Genomic DNA, 17,650 nt, shown 5'->3' with positions numbered 1-17,650 from the left:
ACATTGTCACGTACCGAAATACAGCGAATTGTTTTGCATGCTACAGGCAGATCATACCATACAAAGTGCATCCACAAAAAAGATGCAGAGAAAGATTAACATTCGAGATGTCCATTCAAAAATCTGATCAAAGTGAGGAAGAAGCTGTTCTTGAAACTGCCTGACAGAAGAGGGTAGAAGAGAATATAACCGGGGTGAGAGGGGTCTTTGATTATGTTGGTTGCTTTATCGAGGCAGCGGGAAATATAGATGGAGTCAATGGATGGAAGGCTGGTTTGCATGATGGACTGGGCTGTGCTCACGACTCTGTTGTTTCTTGCAGTCTTAGGCAGAGCATTTGCCATACCCCGCTGTAATGCGTCCAGATAGGAAACTTCATATGGTGCATCTATAAAGACTGGAAAGAATCTTTGCGGATAAGCCAAATCTTTATTAGCCTTTTGAGGGAGTGTTGGTATGCTTTCTTGACTGTTGTGTTGGTGTGGGTAGACCAGTACAGATTGTTGAATATCATCACTCCCAAGAACTTGATGCCACTCGACCATTTCCACCACTGATGCAGACAGGGGCGTGCCCTTCACTTTGCTTCCTGAGGTCAATAACTAGCTCCTTTGTTTTGCTAACATTAATGGACAGATTGTTATCCTCACATCAGGCCACTAAGTACTCGGTCTCTTTCCTGGACTCTGCCTCATCGTTGTCTGAGATCTGATCTTTAATGGTGCTGTTGTCAGCAAACTTGTAAACAGAGTTGGGGAAGAATTTGGCCACGCAGTCATGAGTATAAGAGGTATAGTATGGGGCTGAGTACACAGCCTTGCAGGGCACCGGTGTTGAGGAAAAGGGTGGAGGAGGTGTTGTCACATATCCTTACTGACTGTGATCTATGGGTCAGGAAGTCCAAGGTCCAGTTACAGAAGCGGGGGCAGAGTTTTAGGTCTTGCAGTTTAGAGATGAATTTATTTGGAATTATGGTGCAATTTGATGCAAATAAAATTAGTTTTATTTGGGGAGTTATGATGGTCAAATTTTCATGGTTCTAGTGAATGCAGAAATGCATGGTGATCACTTGGGTGCAGCACATCCCTCTTTGAAAAGCCCCATTAAAGCCATGTACTCCTGTACCAAAATAGTTTTCATTGTCCCTTTATTCAGAGGATTATTGCAGCTAAATCAACACAGGTCATGACAACCATTTTGATGCATCCTACTTCACCTCAGAAAGCTCCAGTAGGGCTCCACAAAAAGCATGCCTCACAAACACATAACTCATCCATTTATAGAAGATGGACATAGAATCATAGAGTCATACAACACAAAAACAGACCCTTCAGTCTAACTGGTCTGTGCCAACCCAGACATCCCAATCTGACCTAGTTCCATTTGCCAGCATTTGGCCTATATCCCTCTATACCTCTTCTATTCATATATCCATCCAGATACCTTTTAAATGTTGTAATTGTACCCCTCCCTCTGGCAACCCCATTTCCTCTGGCAACTCATTCCATACATGCACCAGCCTCTGCATGAAAACGTTGCTCCTTAAGTCCTTTTTAAAATCCTTCCTCATTTAATTTAGTAAGTGCCAAGTGTTGCATTTTGGTGAAGCAAGTCAGGGCAGAACTTATACACTTAACGGTTGGGCCCTGGAGAGTGTTGCCGAACAAAGGGACATAGGGGCACAAGGTCATAGTTCCTTGAAGGTGGAGTTACAGGTACAGGTACAGAGGGTAGTGTAGAAGCCATTTGGTACACTTGCCTTTATTGGTCAGTGCGTTGACTATAGGAGTTGGGAGGTCATGCTGCAGCTGTACAGGACATTGGTTAGGCCACTATTGGAATACTGCATTCAAATCTGGTCTCCCTGCTATAGGAAAGATGTTGTTAAACTTGAAAGGATGCAGAAAAGATTTACAAGGATGTTACCAGGGGTGGGGAGTGTTTGAGCTATCGGGAGAGGCTGAATAGGTTGGGGAGTGATCTTAAAGAGGTTTATAAAATCATAAGGGGCAAGGATAGAATGAATTGCCAAGGACTGTTTCCCATGTTAAGTCCAAAACTGGAGGGCATAGGTTTAAGGTGAGGCAGGAAAGACATAAAAGGGACCTGAGGGGCAACTTTTTCACGTAGAGGGTGGTGCATGTATGGAATGAACTGCTAGAGGAAGTGGTGAAGGTTGGTACAAATACAACATTTAAAAGGCATCTGGATGTGTACATGAATAGGAAGGGTTTAGAGGGATGTGGGCCAAATGTTGGCAAATGGGACTAGATTAATTTAGGATATCTGGTCAGCATTACCAAGTTGGACCAAAGGGTCTGTTTCTGTGCTGTACAACTCCACGACTCTCACTTTAAACCTGTCGCCTCTAGTTCTGGACCCCTGCGCCCTAGGAAAAAGATTTTGGCTATTCACCCAATCCATGCTCATGATTTTATAAACCTCTATAAGGTTATCCTCAACGTTAGCAAGTGTTTCACAAGGTCCTACATGGGAAGATTGATAGCGAAGGTAAAAGCCCATGGGATCCAAGGAAACTGGCAAATTGGCTGAATGTCAGGATGCAGAGAGTGAAGGTCGAGGGTGTTTTCGTGACTGGAAGCCCTTGTCCAGTGGGGTCCCACAGGGATCAGTGTTGTTTATGATATAAATGATTAAGATTTGAATATAGGAGTGTTGATCAGGAAGTTTGCAGACGATATGAAATTCGGTGAGGTGGTAAATAATAAGCAGGATAGACTTAGATTACAGGAGGATATAGATGAGCTGATCAGTGGCAAACGGAACTCAAACCAGATGGGAGGAAAAATTTGTGTATCCTAGAGTGTAGTGAGAATCTGGAAGGCATTGCCTGAAAGGGTGGCAGAAGTAGAAACTCTCAATATTTAGGAAATATTTAGATGGACACTTGTGATGGCAAGGTGTACAAGGCATTTGGCCAAGTGTGGAAAATGGGACTGGAATGGTTAGGTGCTTGTTTTTGACTGGCGCAGATTTTATAGACCAAAGGGCCTTTCTCTGTGCTGTAGATCTCAATGACTGTTTGCTTCTTTGACTTCGAGTGGAAATAATCAAGGTGGTGAACTGTGCAGGCATGTGTCAGGTGAAATGTAATATAAAGAAGGGTGACGTGTGCTTTTTAGTAGCAATAAGGAAGCAATACAAAATAAACAATGCAGTTCTAAAGATGGTACAACAGCAAAGGGGTCTGTGGGTATCTGTGCACAAATTGTTCGGGGCTAGGAAGGCTGGATTAATAAAGCATATGGGATCTTGAGCTTTATAAATAGAGGTATCAAGTACAAAACCAAGGAAGTTACAGAAAGTATTTTTACAACATTGGTTTGGCCCCAATTGGGGCGGTGCGTCCAATCTGGGCACAAGATTTATGAACGTGACGATGATGTTAGACAGACTGCAGAAAATATTTATGAGAGTGGTCCCAGTGATGAGTGACTTTAATTAGGAGATAAACTGGGGCTTTTCTCCTTGCGAAAGTGAAGGTTGAGAGGACTTTAGACACGTGTGTTCCAATTCACTTGTGGTTTGTACTGATTAGATAGGGAGAACCTGTTTTCTATTGGTAGAACTATCAAGAATCAAAGAAATGACAAGTCAGCATGACTTTTAGACATCAATTTGTTAAGGTCTGGAATATACTGTTGACAGTATGGTGGAGATGGATTCAATCATCACTTTCAAAGGAAAACTGTGCAATTATTTGAACAGAGATATTTGTAGGGCTACAGGAAAAAGGCAGGGGAGTGAGAATAGCTCCATTGCTTTTGTAAAGATCCAGCATGGTCACAACAGACTTAATAGCCTCCTTCTGAGTTGCACTATTTTGTGATTCTACAGTTATATAAATTAGGCATACCAGATACATTTGGTACTTCCCACTGTTTACCAGTAGATTAATTTATTAACCATTCATTCTCATTTATTGTGGTCAGTTTATTTCCCACAGGTGAGGACTGCAACACTTGCTTTCAGCTAATAGGCACCATTAATCAATTTACCTTTCTATGCTGCCACAATTGTTTTATCCATTACCATTAACACCTTTAGGAAGTCTGTGTGCCATATTAACTACATTATTGTCATTACCCCTCTATTGCTTCATCAAAAAATTCATAGCTTTTCCCTTAAATCTAAGCTGATTTGACTCAATTAAACAACATTTCTTTTTCTAAGTGGCTACTAATTCTGTGCTAATTATGGTTTTCTAAAAGGTTTCTTACCACAAAGGATAAACTGGCCTTTGACTACTGTTTGCTCTTGCAACTTTTTATTTGGAACAAAGTTGTAATGCTTAAATTTTCCAGTGATCTGATACCATCTCTGTATTTAAGGGAATGGGGAAAAAAATCCCTTTATGTGTTCTCTAAAATTTATTTAGAGTATTTTTCCTTCAGCTAAAGTTTCAAAATAGCCTTCAAAGAAAATTTTAAAAATTACTAATGATTTAGATCATTGACCGAAATGCCTCATCTTCTAACGCCACTATTCATTTCTTTACTTGAAGGCCTCAGTCTCTCTCAAAAGTTAAGATTTGAAACTTTTCTCCAGAATGAAGCCTGTTATCTGAAAGCAAATAATGCAGTCTTCACATCTGCAGAACGCACAACTTCCCAATATTTATCATTAGCATGTAAATTAGCTAAATGATAGAATGCTTCGATGTATATCAAAGTGCATTTAGTTATTTCTCAATTATTTGAAGCCAAGCAAATTTCAAAAGCTCATACATTTAAAATAATGAATGATTAATTGAAGCAGAGAAAGAAAAAACACAGCAGACTTTGTTAATTACACATCTGTTCTAACTTTAATTGGCTTTTGAATATTCTACAACATAACAGTATGCTAGTTGTCAACAGCATCTTAAATATCTCAATTTATATTTTGTTAAAAAACTTAGTTTGGGTAGTAAACAGACCGTTAACATCTGTTTTCTTAAAATAATATTCTTACTGAAGCCATCTGCAGGGAGAGAAGGTTGGAGGCTGGTTTTGGGGAGAGAGCGAGAGAGCGAGAGACTGAAAATTCAAGAGCCTTCAGATGAGAACAATTAATGTTTTGCTTCGCATTAGAAAGCTCCATACCAGAGCTGGCAGGTCAGGGACATTCCACACCATCTGTCTTCTGTCCACACACACTGCTCACTGATGGGATAGACACACTAGAAATCCACCAGTCATATGTCAAGTTTGAACTGTTTTACCAGACTCAAGTTTCCTCTTCACATTTATAGAAACCAAGGTTCTTCCACAAAAACCCACAACCCCACTGCAATGTTGTCAAAACTTTACTTTGATCCCAATTCCGTCAATATCTAGACATTCTAAAATATCAAATACCTAATTCTGGCCGTTGATACTGACTCCGGATTGGCTACATTCATCAATTGGATGATGGCGCATACCCAAAGACCTTCTGCAGTGTGAACTAGCCACCAGGTCACAACTCCCAGTGTCTATACTGTCACAGCACGGAAACCTGAAATTGAGATATAATGGGAGACATCCACACTAGCAAATAGGAGCAGATTGCTGCTGGCCCTGACTTCTGGAGGCCACATGTTTGTAACAGCATTGGAAGAGGTGAATAATAACAAAAGGCTCAAGTAGTTGAGACCATGGCTCAAAGAAAACTGAGGCCAGTGAATTGAGCACCTTTTCAGGCCATCGTTATTCTCTACAACAAATTCAGCACAGACTGCCATGCCAGATGATGGCTCCTGAGCTTCACCAAAATGCTTAATATGGTGCTGACCACCGCATAAACCATCATTTTATGGCACATAAGACTAATACTAACTCTAGTTTATAGACTCTGACTAGCATCTTGTTGTATTGCTGCTTGAGAACTAATGAACAAAAGTCACATGGTTTTCACAGAATGATGGACACAACTGTACAACTAAATCTAAAGCACCGAAAAAAAATCCCAGAACAGAATCTTGTCTTAACCATTCACTAAGTTGGGGACGTGAATATTAACTCCAAGGCAGTCCAAACATTCATTATAAAAGTATACCCACCAACTCACCAAGCAATATCACAAAAGCTAGCAACATATTAAATGCTTTGTGCATAGTGCACACTTTTCTACAAGCACCAAACTACACCCCACAAATCACCATGACAAAGCTCCATGAAAGGCCTGCACATAAAGGTTAAACCAATTATAAGTTGTGGGTATACAAAATCATTATTAGTTTATTTAAGAAAACAAGCTGTTTGGCAGTTGTCTCATCTGAATGGTGGAAAAAAACAAAATTTTAAACAAGTACTTTTTTCAAAAAAGTTGCACTGTGCTTGTCTTTATTAAAATTATGCAGCATCATACCTTTCAACCAATGTCCCAGAGACTTTCATCATTAATTTAGAGAATGTCCTGTCTGACCAGAAGGGGGAAGAGCTGTTGTGTGTGCTGCTATTTGGACCTAAGTGCAGGTGCTCTTTAGGGTTATAATGTTTATGAAGGCAATCACCTTCTGGTATAATAAATACAATCTTGTAGACTGAGCAAAATTAATAATTGCTCATCTGCAACTACATACAAGTTTTAAGAATAGGCTCTACATCTTGATAAAGACTGCTGGGAGGTCCTAGCTTTTAATTACCTCTCCCCACTCCTCCTAAACTGCTTCAGTACAGTTGCAACACATGGCAATGTGGAAAACTGCCCAGGTATGTCTGGCTCATCGAAAGCAATACAAATCTAATCCAAACAATTACTGTTGCATTGGTCTATTCCCAATTATCAGCAAAGTGACTGAAGGGGGTCATCATCAGTGTTATCGAGCAGTAGTTGCTGATTAATAATCTGATCACTGCTGTGCACTTGGGATTCCATCTGAACCACTTGGCCTTGGTCTAAACATGAATAGAAGAGCTGATTTCCAGAGGTAAGATACAAATGATTTCCCCTGATATCAAGGAGCCGCAGCAAAATTAAAATCAATGGACATCAAGGGGGAAAGCTCTCTGTTGGCTGGAGTGATTTCTAGTGTGATAAGCTTGATACTTGGCAGAGAGCTTGTATTTGTGAAGTGTTCCTTTAAATCCGAAGTGAATCTAAAGAGCATTCTCAGTCGAATGATAATTGCATTCTTAGGTATGGTATCAGCCCTGAAAAGTTTAACTCTGGCTGACGTTGCTATAGGAACGGAACCTTTATAAAAGACTAATGTAAGCTAATAGGGATACGGAATTACACATAGCATGTGTTAGCAGTACAGAAGCAGCTTTTTGTGTAGGGTGCTGAAAGCCAAACATCTCTGTTCAAGGACACTGGGATTGGTCCTTGATTCAACCACCTTCAATTATATCACCTAGACAATGAGGAGCTCCAGGTCCAAAGCTGCAGTATTCTGAACAACACTGAGGCTTCAGTTGGAAAATGGAAAGCAACATGCAAAACACAAATGTGCCACGTAATGATTATTTCCAGCAAATCTCTAAATAACATCTTGAATAGCCAACTATATGAATATTGTTGAATCCCAACCATGAATATATTGAGGTTCACCAATGATCAGAAATTTAAGTGGATTAAGTCAGTGCTTACTGTAGTTATAAGAGCAGGCCAGAGGCTAGGTGGACTGTAGTAAGCGGCTAACCTTCCCACTGGTAAATTGTTTCCATCACACATTTTTCGTTAGTCTCGGCTCACACCCAGTAATTTCCAATTTAGGGAAATCTAGCAGTTTTATGTTCATGGGTTAAAGTAGCAGTAAATCTCATGCAGGTGTCAGAATGCGGTTATCAGTAATAATAAGCACGTGGCTGCTGACAGAATTCTGTGCAGTCACACAGGCACATAGGAGAATGTCAACAGACCGCAGGGTGGCGAGGGGCAGCAAGGTACAGGGCGGGTCAGGAACCAAAGGGTCACGGGGCAGTGGGGTTCAGGAACTGGGGTCCACGGGTCATGGGTGTCACGAACTGCGGACTGCGAGGTAGGGCAGGATCCAGGGACTGCGAGGTAGGGTGGTCTGGGGGCCTTGATTCATATTTGATCTTGAATGTATTATGTTACTAAAAAGAGAATAATAGCTTACTAGGTGTTGACATTGATATAACTGAAGTAGTAAGCTCTCTCGAGGGGAAGGAAATGTGATGGAGAAAGGATGATACAGGAGCACATCGAAATAACACAATAGCAATAGCGTATTCATCTTACCTGTCAGTACAGCTTTTGCTGATGGATCTGCCAAGTCTTGAGCTGTCTTTCCATCGGTATTCCGAATGTTGGAATCAGCTCCATGCTGCAGAAGAACTGTACATGGAAAACAGAAGCAATATCTCATATCAGGAACAAAAACACTGCTAACTGGCAAGACTCATCTAAGCATTGTGAATCAAAAGCAACACATTGCATCGAACTTGCACTGCAGCATATGTGTTCAGAAAAACAAATCAAAAGAATGATTGTATGAGATATGACCGTCATAATATCAAACATTCATGGACCATAGCATTGTCCGAATTTAGAGAGCCAACTGCCATCATTTGTGAAACATTCTCAGTTTTACTATGTTGTCATAGGTTTATCCAAGAACATGACTTGGCTAAAATCCTTCCATAATTGACAATTTACATTAAAATAAACTTAGCATAATAATAAGAAACATTGTCTCAAAATGTAATATCCTTAAAGCCTGCAGTCAAGTTAAAACTGGCATAAACAATATTATTACAGTATTGCAATGAACAGGCTTCTGAACACAAATTTCTATTCAAAACACTCAATTTGGCATTTAATCTCACTGTCAACGCAGGCTTATTTATTATCACACTGGTTGCTGTTTTTGGAATGCAGTTTGCTATCAGCTATACAAAATGTTCATAAATTTAGATTCAATTCTGGAAACGTCATTATTACAAATTCCTACAAATTGATGATGATTTGCTTCCATTTTATAAATACCTAGTCTGTTTTTTTCCCCAAAGTTGTATTCAACACGATAAAAATTGCAAAATTAGATAAATTATTGTAGCTAACCAGTTATCTATTTGGATGCATCACTAGATGTCACAAAGGACAAAGGACAGAGTCATAGGAGCTATACAGGATGGAAACAGACTCTTCGGTCCAACTCGCCCATGCTGACCAAATATCCTAAACTGATCTAGTCCCAATTACCAGCATTTGGCCTATATCCCTCTAAACCCTTCCTATGCACATGCTGGCTTTTAAATGTTGCAATTAGACCAGCCTCCACCACTTCCTGTGGAAGCTCATTCCACACACACACCACCCTCAACGTGGGGAGGTTACCTCGCAGGTCCCTGTTAAATCTTTTCCCCTCTCACCTTAATCCTACGCCCTCTAGTTTTGGACTCCCCTACCTTGGGAGAAAGGCCTTGACTATTGACTCTATCCATGCCCTTCATGATTTTATAAACCTCTATAAGGTCATCCCTCAGCCTCCGACACTTCAGGGAAAACAGCCCCATTCTATTCAGCCTCTCTCTAGAGCTCAAATACTCCAATTCCGTCAACATCCGGAAGCTTTTCTCAAACCTTTCATGTTTAACACCATCTTTCCTATAGCAGGGAGACCAGAATTGAATGCAGTATTCTAAAAGTGGCCTAATCAATGTCCTGTATAGTTGCAACACGACATGCCAACTCCTATACTTAACGGACTGACCAATGAAGACAAGCGTACCAAACACTTTCTTCACCATCCTGTCTATCTAGGACTCCACTTTGAATAAACTATGCACCTACACCCCTTAGGCACTTTATTCAGCAACACTCCCCAGGGCCCTACCATTAAATGTCTAAACCCTGCCCTGATTTGCCTTACAAAAATGCAACACTCATTTATCTACATTAAACTCTACCTGCCACTACTCAGCCCATTGACCCATCTGATCAAGGTCCCGCTGTACTCAGAAAAGCTCTTCACTGTCCACTATGCCATCTGTTTTGGTGCAATCTGCAAGCTTACTGACCATACCTCCTATAATCACATCATTTATATAAATAACGAAAAGCAGTGGACCCAGCAACGATCCTTGCAGCACACTGCTGCTCACAGGCCTCCAGTCTGAGAAACGGCCCTCCACCAACCCAGTCTCCTACTTTCAAGCCAACTTTCTATCTAATTGGCTAGCTCCCCTGGATAACATGGATCTTACCTTACTAACCAATTTACCATGCGGAACCTTGAAAACCTTGCTGAAGTTCATATAAACAACGTCAACTGCTCTGCCTTCATCAATCTTCTTAAAGTTATTTGAAGAAGTGGCAATCAAGTTAGTCAGACACAATTTCCCATGCACAAAGCCATGCCGACTCTTCTTAATCAGTCCTTGCCTCTTCAAATGCATGTAAATCTTGTCCCTTAGAATCCCCTCCAATTACTTACCCACTACGGACTTCAGGCTTCACTGGTCCCTGACTTTTCCTTACCACTTTTCTTAAATAATGGCACCAACTTAGCCAACCTCCAGTTTTCTGGCACATTACCTGTGGCTATCAATGACACATACATTAGTACTAACTCAGTCTCAATATCGTTTACAATCTTTAAATTGTCATTGAAATCATGTAGCAGTTTCCTTTTGTCTAAATAAAGGACAAATCTAGCTGTCATCATTTGTATCTTTCAAGGGATAGATTATTCATATACAACACTCCAGCTGGAAGCTGACAAATAGCTTATAAGGCAATGGAACATCTTGTTTTATACTGTATCTATTACTACTAGTGCAATTCACTATCTTAATTGACATTTAAAGGAGGCTGTAGCTAAATAGCAACACAAGTCAGCCTTCAAGGAGGACTTTCTAAACAAATTCAACATAGTCAATAAATGATTTCACATAGATTTTCAAAGAGGTGAACATATTTTAAAACTCATTCTGCTGTTATGTAATATGAACTTTGCAGCTAGACTGCATAAACACTCCAAATGTCAAGTTCCACTTGCTAATCTGTAGAAATACTTAATTTTCATTTGCATTAAATATCTCAAGCATGGATTACATTTTAAACATTGCATACACAACTTTGCAGTTATCTTGTTATGCCTCCTTACACTAATGGCTCAATGCTGAATTTGTTGTTTTGTTTTGTTAACATACTATCTATGGAAGGTTTTTCCAAAACTGGTGGCTACGCCAAATAATCAGAGTGAAACATTTCCCAATATAGGTTTTTTGTAGGCTCATCATGGAAGTGCCATTGTAGGACCTTCTGTCTTTCAGAAGCAATGGTTAAAACCAAAAGGGCATCAAAATTGTCTTTGTTCGATTACTCACAATGTCCACTGAATGTTAGGAAGACCAAATCAATTCTGTCCATATCTGGGAACACATTCTTCTCCTTTGATGCCAAGATTTCATTGCCCTTTAGAGACTTAGTGTTGTTCCAATTCCACATGACCCATGGAACCCCATTATGAACTTCAAAGCACAAATCACTTTTTTTAAGCACAACAATACTCTCTACCTCTGCCCTCATCTTCGCTCCTTGTCACCTCAAGATTCAATTATTCCAATAACTTTCTTGCAGCCTTCCTTTCTGACACTATGAACTCCCAACTCATCCAATACTTTAATACCATTCATTTATTATTCTTATCCTTTGAAACTACAGTGACTGTTTCCCATTACATTAAATTTAGTATCTTTATCTTAGTCCTTAACTCTCTCCAGGTCCTCAGACATGCTATCACCATGATTTACTTTACCTCATAACTGTGAAACCTCCAAATCACGCACCCAGTGCAACCCACTCCACCTCTGTCCTATCGTCTTTAGCAGAAAATTCAGACACCTGTGAGCTACTCTGCTTCTAAAATCATCTTTAGTTTAAATAAAAGACCATCTTAAAGATAGCATGTAAATATTGTTTGTACTATTATGCTCTACAAAAACAATTCTTGGCTTGTGAATACCACTGACAGGACAGAACTGATTGCCCATTCCTATGCTCCCTGAGGGTATGATGGACATCAATGAACAAGTTGGTACTTACAATGATCAGGTACTTTCATGGCCATACTTACTGTTGCTGGTTTGTAACTTCGCGGGTTGAGTGAATTCATAACCTCAAGGTTACTGGCCCAGCCTAACTGAGTGAACAGTCCCACGTGGATTATGTTAAAAGGTACTGGAGTCAGTTTTGCAAAGAACACAAATTTGCTCAGGTGACTGGGAATAGTCTGAAATGCAACTTCTACCTCCTTTAAGGAACGAACTATTCAACTTGCTACAATAAAGACTGCAGACCACTGGAAAACATTTATCATGCTCTCATAGATGAAGTTATAAATTTTGCAACCTGTAATGAATTCAGTACTGAATGTCCTCTACACAATGATTATCTCTGACAAGATAGATTCTAACCATCTCCCCTTGTCAGTCAAGGTCTTGGCTGTTATTCAGACCAGTGTATTCCAACGCAAGTGTAAAAGCAGTTTTAATTACTTTAAAAAAAACTGCAGATACTGAAATAAACATAGAAAATAGTGGAAATACTCAAAGCTAGGTAGCATCTCTGGAGAAAAAGAATTAACTGTTTCCATCAAATTGGGGCTCAAAATGTTAACTCCACTTTTCTCTTTCCACAGATACTCTAAAACCTGCTTGGCCTCTCCAGCATTCTGTTTTTATTTCAGATCTTCAGCACCCCCAGTATTTTGATCTTACTAGATTCATAATAGCAACTGACTCTACAGGATTTATCAGTTGGTTGAAATAACCTGAGGTTAGTATGATTGAAAGAGACATTCTGAAGCTAAAAGCTAGACGACAGCATGTCTGGAGCAAATCAGGTACTGAAGTGACAATGGAAAAACTCTGGAGGACAGACAGACAACCCAGACACAACCAGAAAGGATCCTGAAGGGTGACTGGGAAGTGACATTTGTAGCTTTAATTTTGGTCTCTGGTGATACTATAAAGACCAAGACCTATTGTTTTAAAGTACAACAAAAATCAGATAACAATCATAAATAGAAAATCTGTAAAAATATTGTAGTATTTCTACTCACCTGCACTAGGGACAGTAAGCCTAAGCAAACTTCTGCTTTCTCTATTAACACAGTGGCCTGGATGGAGTTAGTTTTCTGAACATTCAAAAAAATATAATCTTAAAGCAGGTAGGTAGTGCAAACAGGGACTACGTTATTTTCAAACAGCCAAATTCAAGCCTAGGTGCTATCTTGGACTACGCAAGCAAGAGCAATTCATTCAAGGGAGCCAAGTGGGGCATAGATTGTTGGCATATTAGTACAATTGAGTTCCCCACAGTATCTTTTACCTAATCACTTCACCACACGGGTTGCAACTCACTTTAAATAAATACAAGTGAAATCTTGGAATCTGTTCAGTTGCTGAAATTGTCACTGTTGAATTGTTCTCGCTCTGAAAGTTAAAAGGTGCCACAACTAACAATCAAATCAAAGCTTTGCATCCAGTTATGAAAACTGATGGATAATTAAACATCCTAATTTTAAACGATGGAACAGCCAAGCAGGTGAGTGTAAAGACAAGGCTGAAGCACTTGCGCCCACCTTCAGCAAGTAGTGCAGAATGGATGATCTATCTTAGTCTCTTTCTGAGGACTGCGGCATGACCAGTGCCAGTCTTCAGATAATTTGATTCACTTCACATGATACTAAGGACATACAAAGGCAATAGCTACAGCTGCAGCTACACCTGCCCCTACACCTCCCCCCTCACCTCTATCCCAGGCCCCAAGAAAACCTTCCACATTAAACAGATGTCCACCTGCACATCCGCTAATGTGGTATATTGTATCTGCTGTTCCCAATGTGGCCTCCTCTAAATTGGGGAAACCAAGCGGAGGCTTGGAGACCGCTTTGTAGAGCACCTACGCTCGGTTTGTGACAAACAACACTTCCCAGTCGCGAACCACTTCAACACCCCCTCCCACTCCTTGGACGACATGCCCATCCTGGGCCTCCTCCAGTGCCACAATGATGTCACCCGAAGGCTGGAGGAACAACACCTCATATTGCACCTGGGAACCCTGCAGCCCAATGGTCTCAATGTGGACTTTACAAGCTTCAAAATCTCCCCAACCCTGACCTCATCCAAGACCAGCCTCTCTCGTCCCCGCCTCCTTGACCTGTCCGTCTTTTCTCCCACCTATCCACTCCTCCCACCTCACTGACCAACCCCACCCCCACTTCCTACCTACTAGCCTCATCCCCGCCTCCTTGACCTGTCTGTCTTCCCTCCCACCTATCCGCTCCTCCACCCTCACTGACCAACCCCCATCCCAACTCCCTACCTACACTCCCCTGTACTGGCTTCATCCCCGCCTTCTTGACCTGTCTGTCTTCTCCCCACCTATCTGCTCCTCTATCCACCTTCTATCATGGCCTCCCCCCATCTCTATTTATTTCAGAGCCCCCTTCCCCTCCCCCATTTCTGAAGAAGGGTCCAAACCTGAAACGTCAGCTTTCCTGCTCCTCTGATGTTGCCTGGCCTGCTGCATTCATCCAGGTCCACACCTTGTTATATCAGCGATAATACCAGTAGGTTGATACCACCCCCCCACCTAAAATTGTTCCATTGTTTAAATTAACATGCATTCTTTAAAAATTTTCTAATGAGCTTGTTCAGATATATTTCCAAAGCAGCTGGGAGATGAACCTAGCCCACCATGTCCAGAGATAGGGAAACTACCACTGCGCCTCACTCACATTCAGCATAAACTGAGTCACAGATCAGACATCGATTGGCTGTTTTACCCACAAAGGATTCTTCTTTGAATACTGAATTGAACAGTTGTGTATTACTGAATTTTCAGCAACAATCCTGAATATTCCTTTTTAAGGCAAGAGTCATACAGTAGCACTTGAAACATGAACTTGGTTTCCATCTCCACATGCCGAGTTTCTCTTTATATTTCTCTTAAGGACTGCATTCAGCCCTTGAGGGCCTTGAAGGAAGGAAATCATTCAATTTCTTAATTCCTTCAGACATTCCAACATTGCCTAGTCTCCAGGGAACTAGCAGAGCTTTTCTTAAAAGCATAAATCCCATTTTCAAATGATTTTAACTAATGCCAGATCATCATTACAGTAGACTGCGCACTGCTATTAAAATGATCTCCATGATCCATCTGTGCAAACACAGTTGCACCCGGCAGATTTATTGTCTCCTCTATAACTTGTTGCATAGGCAAAAGCAACCTTTTGGTTACTAGTTCTATAAGTGCAGGTTAGAAAATAGTGACAGTGCAATGACTTCATGGGATTCAATGTTAACCACATTGCAATCAACACTTTCTCTAAGACGTGCATGCGCACAGCCACTCCAGGAGTGATCAGTATGCCCCTTGCTCTTTCTCTTTGCAGCATTGCCTTCGGTTCCAGAAGTTGCTCCCATACACAGATCTTGTGTGGAAGGAAAAACATAGCAGTAATGCTGATTGCAATCACTAGCCATCTAGTAGGAATTACAGTCATAATAAAGCGGTAGGATGAACACTAACTCTGACAGGGCTAAAATCAATTATCTAACTGCAGTGTGAATTGTTGAAGGCAGCAAAAGCAAAACAGTAACCTCAAATAAAAGCTTGCCTCACTATAGGAAATTAGTTCAGTCAATGACCAGCTAAATTCCTAACCCAGGTCTTTAACCAAGGACCATTAAGTAACCTGCCCTCAAACCATGAGCTGGATGATTCAATAGGAAGAAAAAAAATCAAACCATGGTGACTCAGTGACTACAATGGAGCAAGAGTGAAACATTTAAATTCGTGCTATTTCCTCGAAGTTTAAGAGCAGACATAGGAGCGGAAATATAAACTGACCAGACAGAATGTAAACGATTGCCTTGCAAAGGTCAAATTTTCAATAAAAGGAAGTAGATGCTGTCAAGCTGTATCTAGGTCTGCAAATAATTCCACGTTTAAAACAATGTTTATTTCAAGATAATTAATTCTTGTTTCAAAGGCCAAATTACAGTGGACTCCAAAAAGATGGAAAAGTTATCAAAAATGGTAAAAATCTAAACATCCTGGTTGCACATTCTTCCCACTCCTTTAGCGGATAAACCGAGCGTCTTCAAAACTTTGTCCAGAGATTTGAGATTGCATAAAAAAGCTTCATTGTTTCTCTCCTTTGTAATAAAATTTAAGAGTGTCTCCTATGTTAGTCGTTTCATTTATGCCAAGTGGGTGCATGCTTTACACATTATGTGTGTATAACCACCACTGATTTGGACTCATTAGCACCTTTTTTTTTAAAAAAAAGTTTCTGGTCAGCTACCGTTTAATTTTCAAAACAGCACTAAGTATTTCGAACTGAAATAATTCTGTTCGTTAAGCATTTTTGTTTCCCTCTTCCAAATCTATCATTGGAAAGTCAATCAAAATGCCTTTCATTTTTATGCTGCTCTTGCACTTTCAAAACATCTTTTTGAGAACACTTCTAGCTCTATCCACTCTTCAGCTTTGGTAATTTGGGGAGGCAGTGGCATAGCAGTAACGTCATCGGACTAGCAATCCAGAACAGAGACCAATGATCTGGGGACATGGGTCCAAATCCCGCTATGCCAGATGGAGAAATTTGAATTACGGGTGCCATGCAACTATTGTCGATTGTTGTAAAAACCCAGCTAGTTCACTAATGTCCTATAAGAAAGCAAAGCTGTCATCCTTACCGAGTCTGGCCTATGTGTGATTCCAAACCCGCAGCAACTCTTAACTACCCTCTGAGCATTTAGGGATGGGCAATAAATGAAGGGCCAGTCACTAAACAACCCTGCTAACGGATATTAAATAAAATTCCAAATATCTCAAACTACTTACCAATACAGACATCAATCTTCCCTTTGATTGCTGCTTCATGCAAGGGAGTATAATTCCAGTTGTCTCGAGCATTTGAGTCTGCTCCATGGCACAGCAGCAAACTGACCACTTCTGCGTGCCCAAACGAACAGGCGTTATGAAGTGGGATCAGACCACCGTCATCCCGTGCGTGAACATTTGCACCATTTTGTAACAGATGTTCTACAACATCTTTCCTGCCAAATCCTGCAATAAGACGTAAAATTTAGAGATTGAATCAAAACTGCAATCATGTAACTGCCAAATATTTCAGAAATATCAAGTCAAAAGAATTCAAATGTTAATGTTATAGTGTTTCACCTTTGGATTTCTAAGCATTCAAGGGAAAAAATTTATTTTCCACACAGGAACGACTGAAAATTACATGCAGATTATAAATATAAATAAATATCTTTTCTAAAATATTACATTTATAAAAAGGAAATTCTGGTTTCAAATTTGATGGCCCACTTTTAATTTTGAACAACCAGAATGTTTTGCATTACATTTCCCTAACACTTCAACAAATACTTTGAAGACATTGTTTCCCACATTTTTTCCCGCTGTGACCCCAGCTCAAGTTTGAAACGCTGTTGCAAACCCTCAGTGAAAACTGGAAAGCGGCTGAGGAACACCTCCGAAAGTCGGGGTTTAGGGAAAGAGGACACCTTTGACAGTGGGGAAAGAGGGAGGTGAGCCCATTACTGTCTCTGAGCTTGCAACCCAAAAATGTCAAATCCTGACACCACTTGGATTCCTGCCCTGTCACTCTGGGCAAATCCTGCCATAGGGCATTACAGAGTAAAGCTGGATAGAAGTG

At 40.5% G+C, this 17,650-nt stretch overlaps 1 protein-coding gene across 2 annotated transcripts in view; it reads right to left on the bottom strand.

Annotated features, from left to right (window-relative positions):
• The window catches only part of tnksa (tankyrase, TRF1-interacting ankyrin-related ADP-ribose polymerase a), a 151,804-nt gene that overhangs the window by 92,074 nt on the left and 42,080 nt on the right, over positions 1–17,650 (bottom strand). For both annotated transcript variants that reach the window (XM_048595409.1, XM_048595410.1), the window contains exons 2-3: positions 16,813–17,037; positions 8,191–8,286 (exon numbers count right to left, since the gene is read on the bottom strand). In XM_048595409.1, the coding sequence (XP_048451366.1) occupies positions 8,191–8,286; positions 16,813–17,037 (321 nt within the window). The remainder of the gene's footprint in view (positions 1–8,190; positions 8,287–16,812; positions 17,038–17,650) is intronic.

Source organism: Rhincodon typus, chromosome 3 (genome assembly GCF_021869965.1).
Source record: "Rhincodon typus isolate 14 chromosome 3, sRhiTyp1.1, whole genome shotgun sequence".
NCBI lineage: Eukaryota > Metazoa > Chordata > Chondrichthyes > Orectolobiformes > Rhincodontidae > Rhincodon > Rhincodon typus.
Note: the sequence above shows the minus strand (reverse complement) of the source record. Positions and strands in the feature narration are given on the sequence as shown.